Here is a 19,859-nt window from a genome sequence, read left to right on the forward strand (position 1 = left end):
TGTAGAATGGCATCTCGTAAATACTGCTTCTGGAATTTTCAAATCTCTTTGTAGCTGTACTGAGGTATTAATGCTTGCAGCCTTCTTCTGAGCTCCTCTTGGTTTCTTCCAACATACAGCCACTCACCTACCCCTTTTTTTGAATTCCTGAGGGCTTCATTTGAGGCCTAACTCCAGCATTTAGCTATCTACTAACTCCCTGGACACCCTCCCAAGTTCTGACAACACTGGAACATACAACTGCTCGTGATTCCCCACTCAGTGCCCTACTCAAAAACTGTATAAAGATTGGAGTGATACTGGAAAAGCACAGCAGGTTAGGCAGCATCCCAGGAGCAGGAAAATTGATGTTTTGGGCAAAAGCCCTTCATCAGGAATCAGCCCTTTCCTGCTGAAGGGCTTTTGCTTGAATCGTCGATTTTCCTGCTCCTCAGATGCTGCCTGACCTGCTGTGCTTTTCCAGCACCACTCTAATCTTGACTCTAATCTGCAGCATCTGCAGTTCCCACCTCTGCCTACTCAAAACCTGTGTTGTATGATATATTTATTTTTAGATTTATTTAAGAGTTTGGATTTTGTACAAGTGACATGTGGGTTTTGGTCTGAGAAAGTTTAATTATTAACTTGTCAGTATTTGTGCAACCAAGAGCATTTTTAAACCATGAGAGAGAGAGAGAGAGAGGGAGAGGTCCATGATAGATAATGGGAATGTAATGACATTGGACGAGCTTTACAAGCAGATAGATAAACATTAATGAACAAGGATGGCACAGTGGCTCAGTGGCTAGCACTACTGCCTCACTGCATCAGGAAGCTCGGTTCAATTCCAGCCTCAGGCAACTATGTCTGTGTGGAGTTTGCATGTTCTCCCTGTGTCTGTGTGGTTTCTGTCCAGATGCTTGGGTTTCCTCCCACAGTCCGAAGGTGTGCTGGTTAGGTGGATTGGCCGTAGTGTCTAGTAATGTGTGGATTAGCTTTGGGAAATCTAGGTTTGCAGGGATGGGTGGGAACTTTGTAGGCTGAATGGCCTGCTTCTGTGCTGTCGTGATTCTATAATTAGCTGCCTTTGGTTAGATGAATCAGGAATTGATTTTTATTTTGTTTAGGAAGTTTTTGTTTCAGTTGACAGAAATCCTAGATGGAGTTAGATGTTAAACATAGTTCTTCCTTAGCAACGGCAATAATCCTTTTCCACCTATCCACTCCACCCTCTCCTCCTTGACCTATCACCTTCATCTCCTCCCCCACTCACCCATTGTACTCTATGCTACTCTCTCCCCACCCCCACCCTCCTCTAGCTTATCTCTCCACGCTTCAGGCTCACTGCCTTTATTCCTGATGAAGGGCTTTTGCCCGAAACGTCAATTTCGAAGCTCCTTGGATGCTGCCTGAACTGCTGTGCTCTTCCAGCACCACTAATCCAGAATAATTCAGAACAATTAGCTTATAAATTACATCAGTGTAAGGATGTTCATTTGAATGTCTCCAGTTTCCTCATTTCCCCCCCCCCCCCAAATTATCTCAGTCCCAACCCCCGGATTCACCACCGCCCTCTTGACCTGCAATCTTCTTCCTGACCTCTCCGCCCCCACCCCCTCTCCGGCCTATCACCCTCACCCTCACCTCCTTCCACCTACCGTATTCTCAGCGCCCCTCCCCCAAATTCTCTCCCCCCTACCTTTTATCTCAGCCCACCTGGCACACCAGCCTCATTCCTGAAGAAGGGCTTATGCCTGAAACATCAGATGCTGTCTGGCCTGCTGTGTTTTTCCAGCACTATATTTTTCCACTCAGTTGCATGAATATTCAAGGAAGAGGTCATCAAAGTCTCAAGACTGGGAATTGAAAAAAAAACTTAAGACAAATCTAGATAGAGATATAGCAAACATAGGTGTGGTAGAGAAAGGAATTCTCTCTTGTGTTTGAACATTGTAAAGTGATGGTGTTGGAATTACATTTTTAGTAATGCTTCAAAATCTTTCAAAGTTTTTGTAAATACCTTGGTTTATTATATTTGACCTTCATTTCTTTTGCATAATAAATGTCTGTTTAGAATCAAAATTAGACCTACAGTATTATTTCCTTGCATTTCAGTGAAATCTTAGCCTCATGGTGGCTCAGTGGGTGGCACAGTGGCTCAGTGGTTAGCACTGCTACCTCACAGCACCAGGGACCTGACTCCAATTCCAGCCTCGGTTGACTCTCTGTGTGAAGTTTACACCTTCTCCAGTGTCTGCATGGGTTTCTGAAGGGTGCTCCAGTTTCCTCCCACAATCCAAGGACGTGCAGGTTAGGTGAACTGGCCATGCTAAATTACCCCAAAGTGTTCAGGGATGTGTAGGTTGGGTGCATGAGTCAGGGGTAAATGTAGGGGCATGGGTATGGATGGGTTACTCTGCGGAGGGTTGGTGTGGACATGTTGGGCTGAAGGGCCTGCTTTCACAGAGTAGGGACTCTAATTCTCATTAAATGCAAAAAAATGATCTAGCAAGTCAAATTTCCATCTGGGACCATCTGAGGTCATCATACAATTTCAGCTGCCTTTACAACAGCACAGCTAGCTGGTGTGGAGTCTACCTCTCACATCCTCACTCACTTTCTCAATTGCCTGAAACCATTGAGTTCCTCTTCTGTAACTCTCATACAGTCCTATTGAAAACCGTGCAACTCTTTGACAACCCATTGGGCCAAACTTGATGTAGCCACTCAGCAGCTCGTGGGACTGAGTGTACTCTCAGTGCCGCAACTCACAGGCGGCTGGTTTCTGCAGGACGATTGGATACATCAGGAAAGAGATTTCATCACGAGTAATGTCTACATACTTTCCCTGTGCAGGCCACCCTCGCTTTTTCAATCAGCTCTCAAGTGGACTGGACGTGATCGGGTTGGTGGGTGAATGGCTGACATCTACAGCGAACACAAACATGTAAGCAAAATCAAGAAAGCAAAATCAGGAGTGGAAATTATTATATTTGTGACAAAAAAATCACACTGAAAATATTCAACACATCCGGCACCATCTGCAATGAGAAAGACAAACTTAATTTTGCGTGACCGAAGATGTTAATCTTTTTCCAAATTCCACAGATGCTGCCAAACTAGTTTCATCAGCTCTTTCTGTTGCTTTTGTTTTGCAAATCAGATTTTCAGCACCCTCAGTGATTCTTTTTTTAACATCATATTGTTACGTGGCTTTGCAAATAGGAATAACATTGAAAACATTAATAACTGTTGCAGCCGTAAGTCTCTTACTTAACTTCACTCTTTGTCTCACTGTCTTTCTCAACATAAGTGAATCCTCTTGCAAGAATGCCTACCTTGAAGAAGTTCTCCTCCTCTCTCTACTCTTGGCTACCTTCTCCTCAGCCCCACCCCCCTCCCATTTATCTCTCCACCCCAGAGGCTCCCTTCTTCCTTCCGTTCCTGATGAAGGACTTTAGCCCGAAACATTGATTTCCCTGCTCCTTGGATGCTGCCTGACCTGCTATGCTTTTCCAGCACCACTCTAATCTAGACTTTGATCTCCAGCATCTGCATTCCTCACTTTTGCATAAGTGAAAGTTGCACATCCCCTCAACAGGATCTTTATTTTATCCACTCTTTTTAACATATTTTTATTTTTTTGCGCATTTCTTTTTCTCAGAACGGCCATAAACCCTTTAAAAAGTGTGTCCAAAACGTCCATGTTGACTCTATTTCTTTGGTGGCCTTTTACCACCTTCTTTCAATCTTCTGGATTTTATTTTATTCTTTCACACGACGTGGGCACTGATGGCAAGGTCAGTAGTTAGGACCCATCCAAACAATGCCTGGGGAAGATGGTGGTGAGCTACCTTCTTGAACTACTGCTGTCTATTTCTCTGAAGCTGACCCACAGTACAGTTTGGGAAGGAGTTCCAGAATTTTGACCCAGCAAAAGTGAAGACGCGATGATATGGTTCTCAGTTCGGATGGTGTGTGCTTTGTAAATGGAGGAACTATCCTCCCCACCCTTATCTGCATTACGTAAAGACCATTCCCTCTATGACTCTCTCTTTAGGTCCATGCCCTCACCAACCCACCTTTCACACCCGGCACCTTCCCTTGCCACAGGAAGCAGTGCAAAAACCTGCACCCACCTACCCCCTCACCTCCATCCAAGGCCCTAATTTCACATCCAGCAAAGATTTTCCTGCACGTCCAAACACCTCACCTACTGTGTCTGTTGCTCTCAATGTGGTCTCCTCTGCACTGGAGAGACAGCGCACCAACTCACGGAGCATTTCAGAGAATATCTCTGGGACACATGCACCAAACAAACAAAATCACCGCCCCATGGCCAACCACTTCAACTCCCCCCCCCCCACCCACCCCCACCTCCACTCTGCCAAGGACATGTAAGTCCTGAGCATCCTCCACCACCAAATCCTAGCCACCTGATGCCTGGAGGAAGAACATCTCATCTTCTGCCTTGGGACCCTTCAACCGCACAGCATCAATGTCAACTTCACCAGTTTCCAAATCTCCCCTTATCCCACCTCATCCCAGATTCAAAGGTCCAACTTGGCACCACTCTCTTGACCTGTCCATCTTCCTTCCTAGCTATCTGCTCCACCCTCCCTCCGATGTATCACTTTTTCCCTGCACCTGCATCCACCTATCACCCTCCAGTTACATTCACCCCAGTCCCACCCCCACCCTACCCTCCAATTTATCTCTCAGAGACAGTAAAATGTCACCAAAGTCCAGTTAGGATGAAATCATCTAGACTCAAAATATTAGCTTACTCTGTATCCAAGGATGCTGCCTGACCCGTTGTGATTTTTAGCATTTTTTTTGTTTTCAGCTGAGGCTCCAAAACCTGCAGTAATTTTCTCATGCATTCTCTCAAATTATCAGATCTCTACAAGAGGTGAATTTTGAGAATTTTGTTCTTGAATATGCTTGAAACACGGTTCTATGAGAATAGCTTTACCTGCTGAATATCCTGCTGATTAACTGCATTGAGTTTATCAATATTTCAGTGCCTCATAGTCTCCATGGTGTTTTCTTTTTATGACTTTGACACAGGTTCACGTTTGAAATTGCTCCAGTGTTCACCATCATGGAAGAGGTCCTTTTGAAGAAAATGTCTACAGTGCTTAGATGGTCCCAGGATGAAAGTGACGGGATTTTCTTAGCCGGTAAATTTGCCAGAAGGCTTACAATTATGACAGTCAGTTAGCTCAATGATCTGAAGTGTGTTGCAGAGTGATGTTAACAGCAGGGTCTCATCCCCATTCCGACTGAGTTCATGAGGGTTTTGCCTTATATAGCCACATTCGATAAGGAGTAGTTGTCGGAACAAATAACTCTAATAAATGTAGCAAGACGTCCACGATCCTTCAAGGACTCTGGTGATTTCCTCAGGGACTCTGGTGATTTACTGTAACTACAATTATTTTAGGGTATTTTCCCCAGGAGGAAGTCACAATCCAAATGTATTTACCCACCACCTGCATTGATGTGCAGTCTGAGAAGAATGACTGTGACTACCTGAACTCCTTGACCTGTCTTCCAGGAGTTCATGAGGCATTTGAAGAGTGAATGAAAGTATCAGTTTGGTGATTTAGAGTCAATCCCATTGTCTGGTGGGCAAGCATGTTCACTTAAAACAATTACTTTCATCAGAAACATTTATAGTAAATTGCCTTCTCAACATGGCACAGACGGGAGGTGGTGACTGGGCTAGTAACCGTAAGGTTGAGGATTGGTTTAGCTTGGATGGTTGGTGTTGCAAAGTGCTGTGATGCCAACAGCATGTGTTCAATTCCCATCACAGGCTGAAGTTAGTATGAAAGGCTCTCCTTCTCAATCTCTCAGGTTAAATCACCACCTATTCTCTCTCTCTGTAATACAAGAGCAGCCCCATGTTCTGGTAAGACTATGCTGATAGTAACAACAGTCCCCAGGTTATTGCTGGGGAATCAGGGTCAGTATCCCAATGTGGTAGCTGGTAGAGTTTGAATTTGTTTTTTAAAAATCTGGAATTAAGGTAAAGTGGCTCATCTAATGGCAATTTATGAAGCAATTGTCACAAAAAACAATCTGATTCACTGATGTCCTTTAGGGAAGAAAGCTGCCATCCTTAACTGGTCTGGCTGACATGTGACTCCAGACCCACAGCAATGGGGTTGACTCTAATTTGCCTTCTGGGTAACACGGAAACAGATCCTTCAGTCCAACTCATTCATGCTGACCAGATATCCTAACTTAATCTAGTCCCATTTGGTCCATTTCCCTCCAAACCCTTCCTCTTCATATACCCATCCAGATGCCTTTTAAATGTTGTAATTGTACTAGCCTCCACCACTTCCTCTGGCAGCTTATTCTATACACATGCCACCCATTTTGTGAAAAATTCACCCCTTAGGTCCCTTTGAAATCTCTCTCCTCTCACCTTAAAGCTATGTACTGTAGTTTTGGATTCCCTACCCTAGGGAAAAGGCCTTGTCTATTTACCCTATCCACACCCCTCCTGATTTTATAAACCTCTATAAGGTCACTCCTCAGTCTCCGACACTCCAGGGAATATAGTCCTAGTTTATTCAGCCTCTCCCTACAGCTCTAAAGCTCTAACCCTGGCAACATCCTTGTAAATCTTTTCTGAACCCTTTTAAGTTTCACAACATTTTTCTGATAGGAAGGAAACCAGAAAATTGTACACAATATTCCAAAAGTGGCCTAACCAATGCTCTTTAAAGCCAGAACATGACCTTCCAACTCCTGTATTCAACACTCTGACCAATAAAGGCAAACATACCTAACACCTTCTTCGTTATCCTATCTATCTGTGACTCCACTTTCAAGGAGCTATGAACCTGCACTCCAAGGTCTCTTTGTTCAGCAACACTTCCCAGGAGCATACTATTAAGTATATAAGTGCAGCTCTGATTTGCTTTTCCAAATACAGCACCTCGCATTTATCTAAATGAAACTCCATCTGCCACTCCTCAGCCCATTGGCCCATCTGATTCAAAATCCCATTGTACTCTGAGGTAACCTTCTTCGCAGTCCACTACACCTCCAATTTTGGTGTCATCTGCAAACTTACTAACCATACCTCACGTGTTCATATCCAAATCATTTATATAAATGATGAAAAGCAGTGGACCCAGCACTAATCCTTATCACACACATCTAGTCACAGGCCTCCACTCTGAAAAGCAACCCTCCACAACTACTCTCTCTCTTCTACCTTTGAGCCAGTTCTGTATCTAAATAGCTAGTTCTCCCTCTCTTCTGTGCAATCTAATCTTACTAACTATGAGGAACCTTGTGAAATGCCTTACTGAAGTCCATATAGACCATGTCCACCATTCTGCCCTCACCAATCCTCTTTGTTACTTCTTCAAAAAACTCAATCAAGTTAGGGAGACATAATTTCCCATGCACAAAGCCATGTTGATTATTTATAATCAGTCCTTGCCTTTTCAAATACATGTGAAGCTTATCGGTCAGAATTCCCTCCAACAACTTGCCCACACCCATGCAATTACAGAAGAGCAGTAAATGCTGGGCCAGCCAGCAAAGCCAACATCCAGTGAACAATTTTAAGACAAAACCTCAAATGATCTTTCACCGACCATAACAAATTCAGGACTACACTGTGTGTTTTCTTGAGCACAATATGAGCAACCTCCTTCCTAATTTTACTCCTAACTTCTTACTTCAGTTAATTTCCACTCTCCACATATGCACGAGTATACACTGTAATGAGATTGTGCTTCTTTTGCATTCCAGACCAGGTTTCCATGCAACTATTTTCCTTCTGTTTCTCCAGAATATTCTGAAATGAGACAGAGCAAAAGTGAGGACTGCAGATGCTGGAAACCAGAGTTTAGATCAGAGTGGTGCTGGGAAAGCACAGCAGGTCAGGCAGCATCCGAGGAGCAGGAAAATTGACGTTCAGGCAAAAGCTCTTCATTCCTGATTTCTGTTCACAAACTATAAATGGTGCTGGATAAATCACTCAACTCTGAGTCAGACAGTTTTCAGTTCAAGTCTCAGTCCGGAATTTGGTCAGGCAACTCAAGGTTGGACTTTCACTGCAGTGCTGAGGCAATGCTACTGGATCCAGGGGTGTTGTCTTTCAAATGAAGCAGTAAAACAAGGCTCTGTTTGGTCAATATGAAAGGTCCCACCTTGAAGAAAAGATTACTCTACTCTCTCAGTCAACATACAGAAGCAGCTAGACTGTGCATGATAACATGACTATTTGTAGGTGATGACTATGCACAAACTTGCTGTTGTATTCCCTACATTACAAAACAGCTACAATTTCAAAGGACGTCATTGGCAGTAAAGTGCTTTGGAATATCCTATAGATTTGAAAGACAGTCTTTCAATACAACCCTTTCTTTTTCCTTCACAGAAACTGGCAAACAGAATAAATTTTCAGTCTTTCAGAACAAAATTGCAATATTGAAGGGAATTCTCCACAGAAAACTGAAATGGCAATATGAACACTTCAAATAGGAGCAAGAGGAAACCATGCAATGGTAGATGTGGAGAGATTGTTTCTCCCTGTGGGAGAGTCTAAAAATCAGATGGCATAATCTCACAATAAGGGGTTGCATATTTATCATAAAGCTTTGGGATGGCACAGTGGCTCGGTGGTTAGCACTGCAACCTTACAGCACCAGGGACTTGGGTTTGATTCTAGACTTGTGTGACTCTGTGCATGGAGTTTGCACATTCTCCCTGGGTCTGTGTCGATTTTTTTTGTCCCTCGGTCCAAAGATAGGTGGATTGGCCATGCCATAATGTGCAGGTGAGGTTAGCCATGGGAAATGCAGAGTTATAGGGATGGGGTTTTGGAGGGGCTGGATGGTCTGCTTTTACACCTTAATTATTCTATGAGGAAGAATTTCTTCTTTCAGACGGTTGTCAATCTGTGGAATTCTTTACTGCAGGGGGCTATTGAAGCTTGGCAGTATAGGATAAAATTAAAAATCACACAACACCAGGTTATAGTCCAACAGGTTTATTTGGAAGCACACTAGCTTTTGGAGCACTGCTCCTTCATCAGGTGTTTATGGACTCTAAGATTGTAAGACACAGAACTTATACTTCACAACCACCTGATGAAGGAGCAGCACTCAAAAAGCTAGTGCTTCCAAATAAACCTGTTGGACTATAACCAGGTGTTGTATGATTTTTAACTTTGTTCACCCCAGTCTAACCTCGGCATCTCCAAATCATAGTATAGGATATTCAAGGCTGAGACAGACAGATTTTTAATCAGGAAGGGAATCAAGGGCTATAGTAAAGGCAGAAAAGTGGAGTTGCGGTGAATTAGATCAGCCATGATCCTGTGGAATGGTTCGACAGACTCAATAGGCCAAATGGCCTACTTTTGTTCCTACATCTTATGGTCTTATTCCAGCTCCTCTTCCTTTGGATAATAAGATTGTAGATCACTTATCTGAGGCTCACTTCCCCCTTCTATCTCTTGGATCCATGATCTCCAAAAACCTCTGTTGATCTCAGTCTTGAATACAAACAGCAAAGCCTCCATTGTCCTCTCCGGTAGAAAAAGTATCTTTAATCATCAGAACTTTGCAAAAAGGTCATAACCTATTGCCTTATTGCTACCATGAAAGTAGGCTGTGTGATCCAGAGAAGGGCTATAGAAATAGAATAGTGGCATCAAAACCGAAGCTGACTGATTGTAAACATGTCTTAGTTTCTGTTTTACAGGTGGGGCCATGTCAAACCTGTACAGCATCTTGGCTGCTCGTTACAAGCGATTTCCTGAAGTGAAGACTCAAGGAGTAGCCAGTTTTCCCAGGATGGTCTTATTTACTTCAGAGCTTGTGAGTACTTTTCAGTTTAGAATGCAAAGTTGAACTAGGGCTTATCTAAAAAGGGACTCTTGTTCATTCAGTAATCAAATGATAGCACCTAGCCCACAATGTACATTGGTCTGTCTTCATTTGAATATCATCACTTTTTCACTAATTCTTGTGCTGTGAGCATTGATGACAAGGCTAGCCTTTATTGCCCATCACTAGTTGCTGTCGGGTAGTTGGTGAACCATCTACAAATGAGAAGTATGTTCGACCATTTAAGAAAATAGAGTCAAGAGTGTGGTGCTGGAAAGGTACAGCAGGTGAGGCAGCATCTGAGGAGCAGGAAAATTGACCTTTTGCGCATCCGGCTCCTCAAATACTGCCTGACCTGCTGTACCTTTCCAGCACCACACTCTTGATTCTAACCTCCAGCACCTGCTGTACTCACTTTCACCCATTTAAGAAAGTAGTTAAGCGATAAACACATTCACGTGTTTAGAATCACATATTGACCATATGATTTGGAGCAATAATCAATGACTTTCTAATGCAATAACATAACCACTACACTCCCATTCCTGCTTTACTCACATACCATGGGTCGTGAGAATGTGACCATTTCCAACTGATAAAACCATGCAAAGATCTTGATGACTTAATTTCTGGAATTCACTGGTGGGTTTTACATCTCAAGTGATCAAGAGGCTAACACACATACACTGCTGTACATTGGTGTGCATTCTTGTTGCCTGCTCCTTACTGAGAGGGTGCTGCCAATCTCTACAGGAAAATGCATCTCATCCCCTTCAGGGTTCTAAAGATTTTTTGACAATTGCTGAACAGAGGAAGTTTTATCATCAAACCAACATCGAAGGCTGTGATTAGCATTTGGGAATCGTCAACAAGAAAGAGTTTCATCCCTTAAATAACACATTGCAGTCATTATGATGTGCACACAAATTCCAACACTATAAATTCCCAATACCTAGGAGATCCACATTATATATATCCAGGTTGGATTCCCAAACTCAACAGATGGAAACACTCCATTGTGCATCTTTATCCAATCCAAATCAGCCCAGACATCTACAGATGTTGCCATGTTGAGTAAATGCAAACTATTGGACTGATGTGCAACAAATCCTACAAGAGTTGTTGTACCGGAATTTATTTTTTCTTTGAGCCTTCCTTGCACAGGTCAAAAGAAGATTGTGCTGATTGAAGAAGATATTTTGACTGAAATGGGAAGTTTCACTGCACCTGAAAATAGTTGTCAGTGAACGTGTTACAAGCTGAGCTGAGCATTGTCTTGGATATTAGTTTCTGAGATTCAATAACGACTCTTTCTGATTTTCCTTAGGGTCATTACTCAATCATGAAAGGAGCTATGGTACTTGGCCTTGGTACAGATAATGTGATTCCAGTAAAATGCAACAGCAGGTAATAACCATTAATAAATTAATAATGCTCAGTTTGTTTACAGTTATAAAGTAATCAATAATTAGTCTTCTCTTTATTTTAATCATTGAAGAGTTGGAGGAGGTGCCATCAATTTCTAACACATAAACTAACATGCTGCAGCTATAAGTTCACAATGATTCTACTGAATTGATATAGTACAGACTTTCTGAAAGCACTTTAAAATTTTTTAAGTTTGCATTTATAAAGTTTGTCTTTATATATTTCATGGAATAAATGTTACAATTTTTGAACAGACCAATAACCTTAAAAAAGATTTGAACATCCTGTTGGTAGCTGAAAGGATGACGAACATGGTCTGACAACTTAAGAGAAAACTGAAAGAACGGCAGATGCTGTAAATCAGAAACAAAAATGGAAACTGCTGGAAAAGTTCAGCAAGTCTGGCAGCATCTGTGAAGAGAAATCAGAGTTAATGTTTCAGATCCCTTCTGAGGTAGGGTCACCAGACCTGCCAAGCTTTTCCAGCAACTTCTGTATTTGTTAAGAAACTAAGACTTCTACTGTAATAAAAGGACTAAAGGAACTATTAACTAGACAATACCTTTGTTAGCAACTTATACTGAAAGTCACAGAACAGAGCTTCTCACTTTTTCTTTTAGTACATCCTAAGACACACTTCACAGATATACGTTAAGAAAGACTGAAAGTTAACACTGCTGCATCTTGAAACACCCCATCTCTTCCTTCCCCTCCATTACAGTTTGCTGCTCGTTAAAAGCTGTAAGGCCATTGATGGGCACAGTTGTTGTCTTCTGATCACCAGTCCATCAAACCATAAGAAATCTGAATTGGAGCAGGCCATTCAGCCCCTTGTGTCTGCTCTGCCATTCAATAGGATCATAACTAATCCAGCAATCCTCACATCCACTTTCCTGCCCTTTCTCAATAACCTTAATTCCCTTGAAGTGGTCTCACCAGCCCCTTGTATAGTAACAGTAAAACTTTCCTACACTTATACTCCAAACCCCTTGAAATAAAGGCCAACATTCCATTAGCCTTCCTGATTATCTGCTGTACCCTGTGTGCTCGCTTGCTAAGTTTCATGCACAAATATCCCTAATTCCCTTTGTGCTGAAACTTTCTGCAGTTTCTATCCATTTAAATAAAACTATGCTCTTTTGTTCTCCCTTCCAAAATGAATGACTTGCCATTTTCCCACATTATACTCCATTTTCCAATGCTTTGCCCACTTATTTAATGTATCTACACCTCTCTGTAACCTGTTTGTATCCCTCTCACTTTCCAAACATCTTTGAATGAAGTGCGTACTCTCATTATCTATTATTCATAACCCTTCAGTTTGTTTTATTTTGTCATTGTCATCTCCAGAGGCTTACATATAAGAATGTGTTCCTTTTTTTGTCTTAACAATATTCCTTTGTTGTCCCTTGGGGATTTTACTACATTAACTGTGATATTAAATACATATAAATAAGTTGGTGTTACCCCTCAGATAAGCTCAGTATAATATTGAAGATTTGAGTGCTCCAACACACAGGGGATATTTTAATAATTAAATTGCATGGTGTAAATAAGAACAAAAATAGGGTTCTCAATTAAATATTTATGTTTGTCTAATCATGCTCACAGAGGGAAGATCATTTCAGCTGAATTGGAAGCAAGTATCATTGAAGCTAAGCAAAAGGTTTGTGACTGTTACAAATCTGAGGGAATATCCATTTTCCTTTTCCGGACTAATTGAAGTATGAAAAACTGAATTTCGAATTAAGGTCATCTTTCAGTTCAGTTCATGCAAATACAGGTACCATGTATCTGTGTTTTGTCACTGAAGAAGTAATTGGCCCTTTATTTAATATTAATGAACCAAGTGAAAATAGTGGGTGTGTTTAATTTAGCTGCAAATGACTTTGTTGAATACAATTTAGAATGTGGAGTAAAAAGCGATGTATCTTTTACACTTTTCAATTAGGTTCCCTGTTAACCAAGCTGGGGAGTGTAAATTACTTTATGAATCAAATTAAGATACAGAAATTGGCAACTGAAGCACAAGATGAAAAGAAATTGTGCTTCCCAGTTTAGGGTTCCTCGGGAAACAATACAGACTCCATCCCTTAATTACGGAAAACCTAACAGACAAAATGCAAACATCATGATTTTGATGTGAACAGCATGGGAGGAAATGGAATGGTATGTGAAGAGGGTTGATTCGTTGGACAGGGGGAGGGTAACTAGCTGTTGTTCAGTTTGAAGAAGCAATGGAAATAGAGTTCCTAGGGGTCACTATGAGATTCATTTTTTTTGTCACAATAATTTACACTGGAGAAAACAGGAAGGAAACTTGCTGTTAACACAGAACCTCAGAGTTTTGATGAAAAGTGGGGAGGACACAGGAAAGTTATCAAAACAGGCAGTAGCAATTTAATGTGAAGTAATGCCTTCTGGGAGGAAAGGTACAGAACAGAATTATATACTTAATGGAAAAAAATTACTGAAGGGAGTGGATGGACCTATCAGTCCAATTACACAAGCCCCTGAAAGTGCAAGTGCAGCAGCTAGAGACAGAAAATGGTAAGTTTAAAGTTTTATTCTTTGAACTGATACAGGTGGGAGAGGAGTGTGAGAAATAAAATGTAATTTATAGTAACGCTGTATTGAAAGTGATTGAAATGCTGGGGGATGTTTGATCAGGCCCCTGACTGTCCACTGTATTTTTAGCCTTTCTGCTCATTTCCCTCACCTTTTCACACACCAATGATTGACCCTCTTCTGTATTCAATTTCCAGCTGAAGTTAAGGGTTGTGAGTTCAAGTCCCACTCCAGGACTTGAGAACTAAAATCAAGCTTGACTGTCCAGAGCAGTACAGAGGGAGTGAGTACATCAGTGTTAAAGGTGTCACTTTTGTCAGGATCTGAGTGGAAGAACTGGACATCAGATTTTCCAAGTGAAAATCGGACCTTTCTCTCTGGAGAGAAGGAAGAAGAGAGGAGACCTGATCGAGGTATACAAAATAATGAGTGGAATAGATAGAGTCAATAGCCAGAGACTTTTCCCCAGGGCAGGATTGACTGGTACGAGAAGTCATAGGTTGAAGATGTTAGGAGGAAGGTATAAAGGAGACGTCAGAGATAGCTTCTTTATGCAGAGGGTGGTGAATGCATGGAATGTGTTGCCAGCTGTGGTGGTGGAAGCAGGGATATTTAAGCGACTGCTGGATATGCACATGGATAGCAGTGAGTTGAGGGGTGCATAGGTTGAGTTACTATATTTGACATTAGGATTAAATCTCGGCACAACGTCGTGGGCCTAAGGGCCTGTTCTGTGCTGTACTTTTCTATGTTCTATGTTCTATGAACCCCAAATAAGAAATTGCAAACAATATTTCATTTTCATAATCTTCTACTTTATCATGAGTCAGAACGAACACAAATTAAACATGCGTTGACAGGTAGATGATGTTTCAGATAGAAAGGTAAATTTCAGTTTAGTTTGTCGGTATAGCTAAGGTACATTGTACAGAACCACAACAGTCACATCTCCCCTGGAAGATAAACGGCACTCCGTGCAATTACAAAATTGGGGTGGCACGGTGGCACAGTGGTTAGCACTGCTGCCTCACAGCGCCAGAGACCTGGGTTCAATTCCTGCCTCAGGTGACTGACTGTGTGGAGTTTGCACATTCTCCCCGCGTCTGTGTGGGTTTGCTCCGGTTTCCTCCCACAGGCCAAAGATGTGCAGGTCAGGTGAATTGGCCATGCTAAATTGCCTGTAGTGTTAGGTAAAGAGTAGATGTAGGGGAATGGGTGGGTTGCGCTTCGGCGGGGCAGTGTGGACTTGTTGGGCCAAAGGGCCTGTTTCCACACTGTAAGTAATCTAATCTAATCTAAAAGTATCTAACTTCACCTCTCTATGATAGGATCTCTCATTTTACAACTCAATTCATTCAACACTTAGAGTGCGTTCACTAGCAATCAATCATAAAAGAAACAGGAATGAAAGGGCCAAAGATGTAAAGTGATTACCAAATTAAGCAAGGGCAATATTTGAGAGAGAAAATCTTGTCCACATAGCGAATAGCTAGGTTCTGGAAATGTGATGGAGGCAGATTCAATTGAGGCTTTCAAGAGGGGTATTATTTGGATAGAAATAGAGTGGAGCGATATGGGGAAAAGGCAGAAGATGGCCACTGGGGAATAAAAACGAATTAGGTAATAGAGCTGGTGCAGGCACGATGGGTCAAGTGGCCTCTTTCTGCACAGTAACAGTTCTGTGATTCTGCGATCTTCTATTCAAGGTCCCTGGAGACACATAAATGACATAAATCGGCAGAATCTTCTTATCTACGTTCTGGAAAATCGAGATGGCACAGATTTCCTAGAGTAACCTTGATCTAGTCTTTTTAACAAACTACACTGAATGATCTCGTCAATGCTGGCAAAATGAAGTAGCAGATGTAAAAATACTCAAATAACAATCCTGCTCTTATTCTGTCTTCATCTCTCTTTCCCATTTGACTGTATTATAAATGTTAACTTCTTTGTCTCTCCTATCTCCTTGGTCTACAGCTTTGCTTTGTGTCTGATCACATGACTCTTGTATGCTAGCTTTGACCCCATATGTACTGCTTCCAGGTCTAGTGTTGCTAGCTCATATGGACCATTTTTTTATTCAAAGAAAATTACAATCGATTCCTTTATAAATGAAAAGCATTCTTAAAAGTGCCTTTTAAGCAATCTTAACACCAATAACAGATACCACAAGCATTTGAAAAAACTAAAACTTTCCTTACTGTACTACCTCTCGGTCAAAGGTCATCACAGTTCCCATCTAAGCCAAGAAATTGAGGTACAATCGGTCTTGTCAGGTGGATAAGAAAGATTAGATAGCATCTATGTGAAGTGGAGCAGATAAGTTATTACAAGTGTCCTGGTTAAATAAACATCACAGACATATTACCATCCCAATCATTTCCATTTATCTGGCTGAGGGAACATGCTTTGTCCAAATTGATAGCTACATTGCTTGTATTACGACAATGATTAAACCTCAAAAATACATTGGATGGAAAATGCTTTGGAGCGTTTAATATTTTTGTGTGAATGCTGCCATTGAAATGTAACTCTCTGTTTTCCAACTAATTGGCCTCCCTGTTGACCAAATCAATATCTTCATTTCCAAACTCAACAACATGATCCCTTACTTCGTGTCCAGATTTCTCAAGAGCAGTGCTTCCCAAACCCTTTTCCACTGAGACCCTGTTTTGCAGCTTTCAAATTGTCAGGACCCCCTCAGAGGAAAAGCTATGAGTGCCAGGGTGGGGTAAGGCTGTGAGAGGAGCCTGTGAGGATGGGAAGCTGTGAGAGAGGGAGCCTGTTAGAAAGGGAGCCTGTGAGAGAAGGAGCCGATTAGAGTGGGAGACTGTTAGAGTAGGAGCTGTGAGAGAGAGAGCCTGTGAGAGAGAGAGCCTGTTAGAGTGGGAGCTATGAGACAGGGAGCATGTGAGAGTCTGTTAGAGTGGGAGCGTATTAGGATGGGAGCTGTGAGAGAGGGAGCCTGTTACAGAGGGAGCCTATTAGAGAGGGAGCCTATTCAAGTGGGAACTGTGAGAGAGGGAGCCTGTTAGAGCGGGAGCCTGTGAGAGTGGGAGCCTGTTAGAGTGGGAGCCTGTGAGAGAGAGAGCCTTTGAGAATGGGAGCCTGTGAGAGAGGGAGCCTGTTAGAGAGGGAGCCTGTTAGAGTGGGAGCCTGTGAGAGAGGGAGCGTGTTAGAATGGGAGCCTGTGAGAGAGGGAGCCTGTGAGAGAGGGAGCCTGTTAGAGAGGGAGCCTGTGAGAGAGGGAGCGTGTTAGAATGGGAGCCTGTGAGAGAGGGAGCCTGTGAGAGAGGGAGCCTGTTAGAGAGGGAGCCTGTGAGAGAGGGAGCCTGTTATAGAGGGAGCCTGTTAGAGAGGGAGCCTGTTATAGAGGGAGCATGACTATATTGATTCAGCACCACAACACCACCACTGCATCAGAACTTGCAACCATAAAATTACAGCTTACGATTCTCTCCTGGGGACCTGACCCCGATACTGGTAAACCCTGCTGTAGGATGTCTTTGCTCACTTAAACCTGCAAGATAACCTGTGTCTGACACTTCCTCCAATAATGTTAGCAGGGGCATCACCTGCTCATACACCTCATCGTGCATTATTTTTCCAAATCTCCAAAGATTCCTTCCAAAGAATGCAAGAATTAAATGAAATTCCTCGCAGCCCTTGTGCTATATGCAAACTTAAGCATGGCGTCTGGAAGAGCAAACGCAGAACAGGTGATATCTTTGTTGATCATGTTCAACATATTCACAAGGTCAGAGCTCCCCAAGGCTCATTACTTAACTCACCCTTTTGTTCTCATGCTGATGTTTAAGCCTTAAGGCCATTGAAACCAAACTCAACTAAAGCCTAAGAAAGAGTAGTCTTTCTTTCACCAGGATATTCTGCATCATTCTGATCTGAGCATACATCTGAAATATTTCGGACATAGTTAATTCCCCGCAATTCTTGTATACATGAGGGGCATGGATAGGGTAAATAGACAGGGTCTTTTCCCTGGGGTGGGGAGTCAAAAACTAGACAGTATAGGTTTAAGATGAGTGGGAAAGATTTAAAAGGGACTTAAGGTGCAACGTTTTCATGCAGAGGGTGGTGTATGTATGGAATGAGCTGCCAGAGGAAGTGGTGGAGGCTGGTACAATTACATCATTTAAAAGGCATCTGGATGGATACATGAATAGGAAGGGTTTAGAAGGATCTGGGCCAAGTGCTGGCAAATAGGACTAGATTTATCTAGGATATCTCGGTGAAAGTGAGGATTGCAGATGCTGGAGATTAGAGTCAGGAGTGTGGTCCTGGAAAAGCACAGCAGGTCAGGCAGCATCCGGGGAGCAGGGAAATCGACATTTTGGGCCAAAGATCAGGCTTTTACCCAAAACATCGACTCTCCTGCTCCTCGGATGCTGCCTGACCTGCTCTGCTTATCTAGAATATCTGGTCAGCATAGATGAGTTGGACCAAAGGGTCTGTTTCTGTGACGTAGATCTCGATGACTCCAGGATGGATTGGAGGCAAGTTAATGTGGACTGTGTCAAAACATCTTTCTGGAGTTTGGGACAGAGCCTGCATTCCTTTGTGATTTGTGTGTGAAGTTTGGTGAAGTTACTGATTTTTCCAGTGTGTTTCATTTAAATTTCATCTTTTGCATTTGTAACTTGTTTAGCAGTCACCAACTGGCGTTCACCTCCTTTGATGATCCTCTAACATTCTGAGACATTCACTCTTACTTCTTGCGACGGAGTTTTTGTAATCGATGTAGAACACTGTTCTCACATAAAATTCATCTTCTTAAGGGTTAACTCACAGCAGACTTGCTTTACAGACTGTTTCTATAGCAACAGCATAGAAAATAATGATAATTAAAACATTATAATTCATGAATTAAATTACTTCATGGCATCATGATAAAATAGCCTCTGACCTAATCCATTTTTAAAAAAATGCCAAGTGACTCCCCACCTAGAAAATCTAGAACACGAGGTCAAAATCTTCAGAGGGGGGATTGGCCATTTAGAATCATGATGGGGAGGAATTCCTTCAGTCAGAAGGTTGCGCGTTGTTGGAAAAAAGGTCTCTACACCAGGGAGCTCTCATTGCTCAGTCACTCAGTTTATTCAAACCTGAGATCGATGGATTTTTAGGGGCTAAGGGAACTGCAGATCTGGCAGGAAAGTGGAATTGAGGTAGAATTACTTTTACGCATTGGTGCAATATGGGCATCGCTGGCTGGACCTGTATTTATTGCTATCCCTTATTGCTCAAAGGGCACTTCAGAGTCCATAAGACCATGAGATATAGAAACAGAATTAGGCCATTTGTGTTATCAAGTCTGCTCTGCTGAACAATCATGACTGATATGTTTCTCGCCCTCATTCTCCTGCCTTCTCCTCATACATTTTGATCCACTTATTTATCAAGAACTTATCTATCTCTGTCTTAAATACACTGAATGTTGTGGCCTCCACAGCCCTCTGCAGCAATGAGTTCCACAGAGTCACCACTCTCTGGCTGAAGGAATTCCTCTTCATCTCAGTTTTAAAGCCAACCACATTACTATGGCCTCGGGTCACCTGTGGGCTAGGTTGGGTAAGGATGCCACTTTCCTTCTCTGAGTACATTAGTGAACCAGATTTTTTTTTTCTCTGACAAATGACAATGATGACACAGTCACCATTAAGCTAGCTTTTTTATCCCAGGCCTTAATGAATTCAAATTTCACAATTTACCATGATGGGATTTGAATCTATGTGCTCAGTAAAATAGCCTGCAGTTCCCAATTGTTGGTTCAGCAACATTACCTCATCTGTCTTTCTTCCCTGTAACTCATGGCAAAGCCCTTGGACGTTGGTTAGATAAATTAATTATATCCTTAAGTAAAATAGCTTCAGTTGTCAACAAAATTTGGTTCCTTTTATCTCACTCTGTGGGAGAGCCATTACGCATAGTCAATCCAAATAGCTTTTACAATTTGAAAACTTAAATGAGATAAAGGGGTATCAGTATTTTTCTGGAAGT

General features: G+C 42.2%; 1 protein-coding gene across 1 annotated transcript in view; it reads left to right on the forward strand.

Moving 5' to 3' along the window:
* The window catches only part of gad3 (glutamate decarboxylase 3), a 54,754-nt gene that overhangs the window by 10,712 nt on the left and 24,183 nt on the right, over positions 1-19,859 (forward strand). Inside the window, exons 4-8 of the mRNA XM_072560977.1 lie at positions 2,836-2,926; positions 5,050-5,162; positions 9,721-9,836; positions 11,173-11,252; positions 12,885-12,939. Coding sequence (XP_072417078.1) covers positions 2,836-2,926; positions 5,050-5,162; positions 9,721-9,836; positions 11,173-11,252; positions 12,885-12,939 — 455 coding nt within the window. The remainder of the gene's footprint in view (positions 1-2,835; positions 2,927-5,049; positions 5,163-9,720; positions 9,837-11,172; positions 11,253-12,884; positions 12,940-19,859) is intronic.

The sequence above is a fragment of the Chiloscyllium punctatum genome, chromosome 41, assembly GCF_047496795.1.
Source record: "Chiloscyllium punctatum isolate Juve2018m chromosome 41, sChiPun1.3, whole genome shotgun sequence".
NCBI classification, from domain to species: Eukaryota; Metazoa; Chordata; class Chondrichthyes; order Orectolobiformes; family Hemiscylliidae; genus Chiloscyllium; species Chiloscyllium punctatum.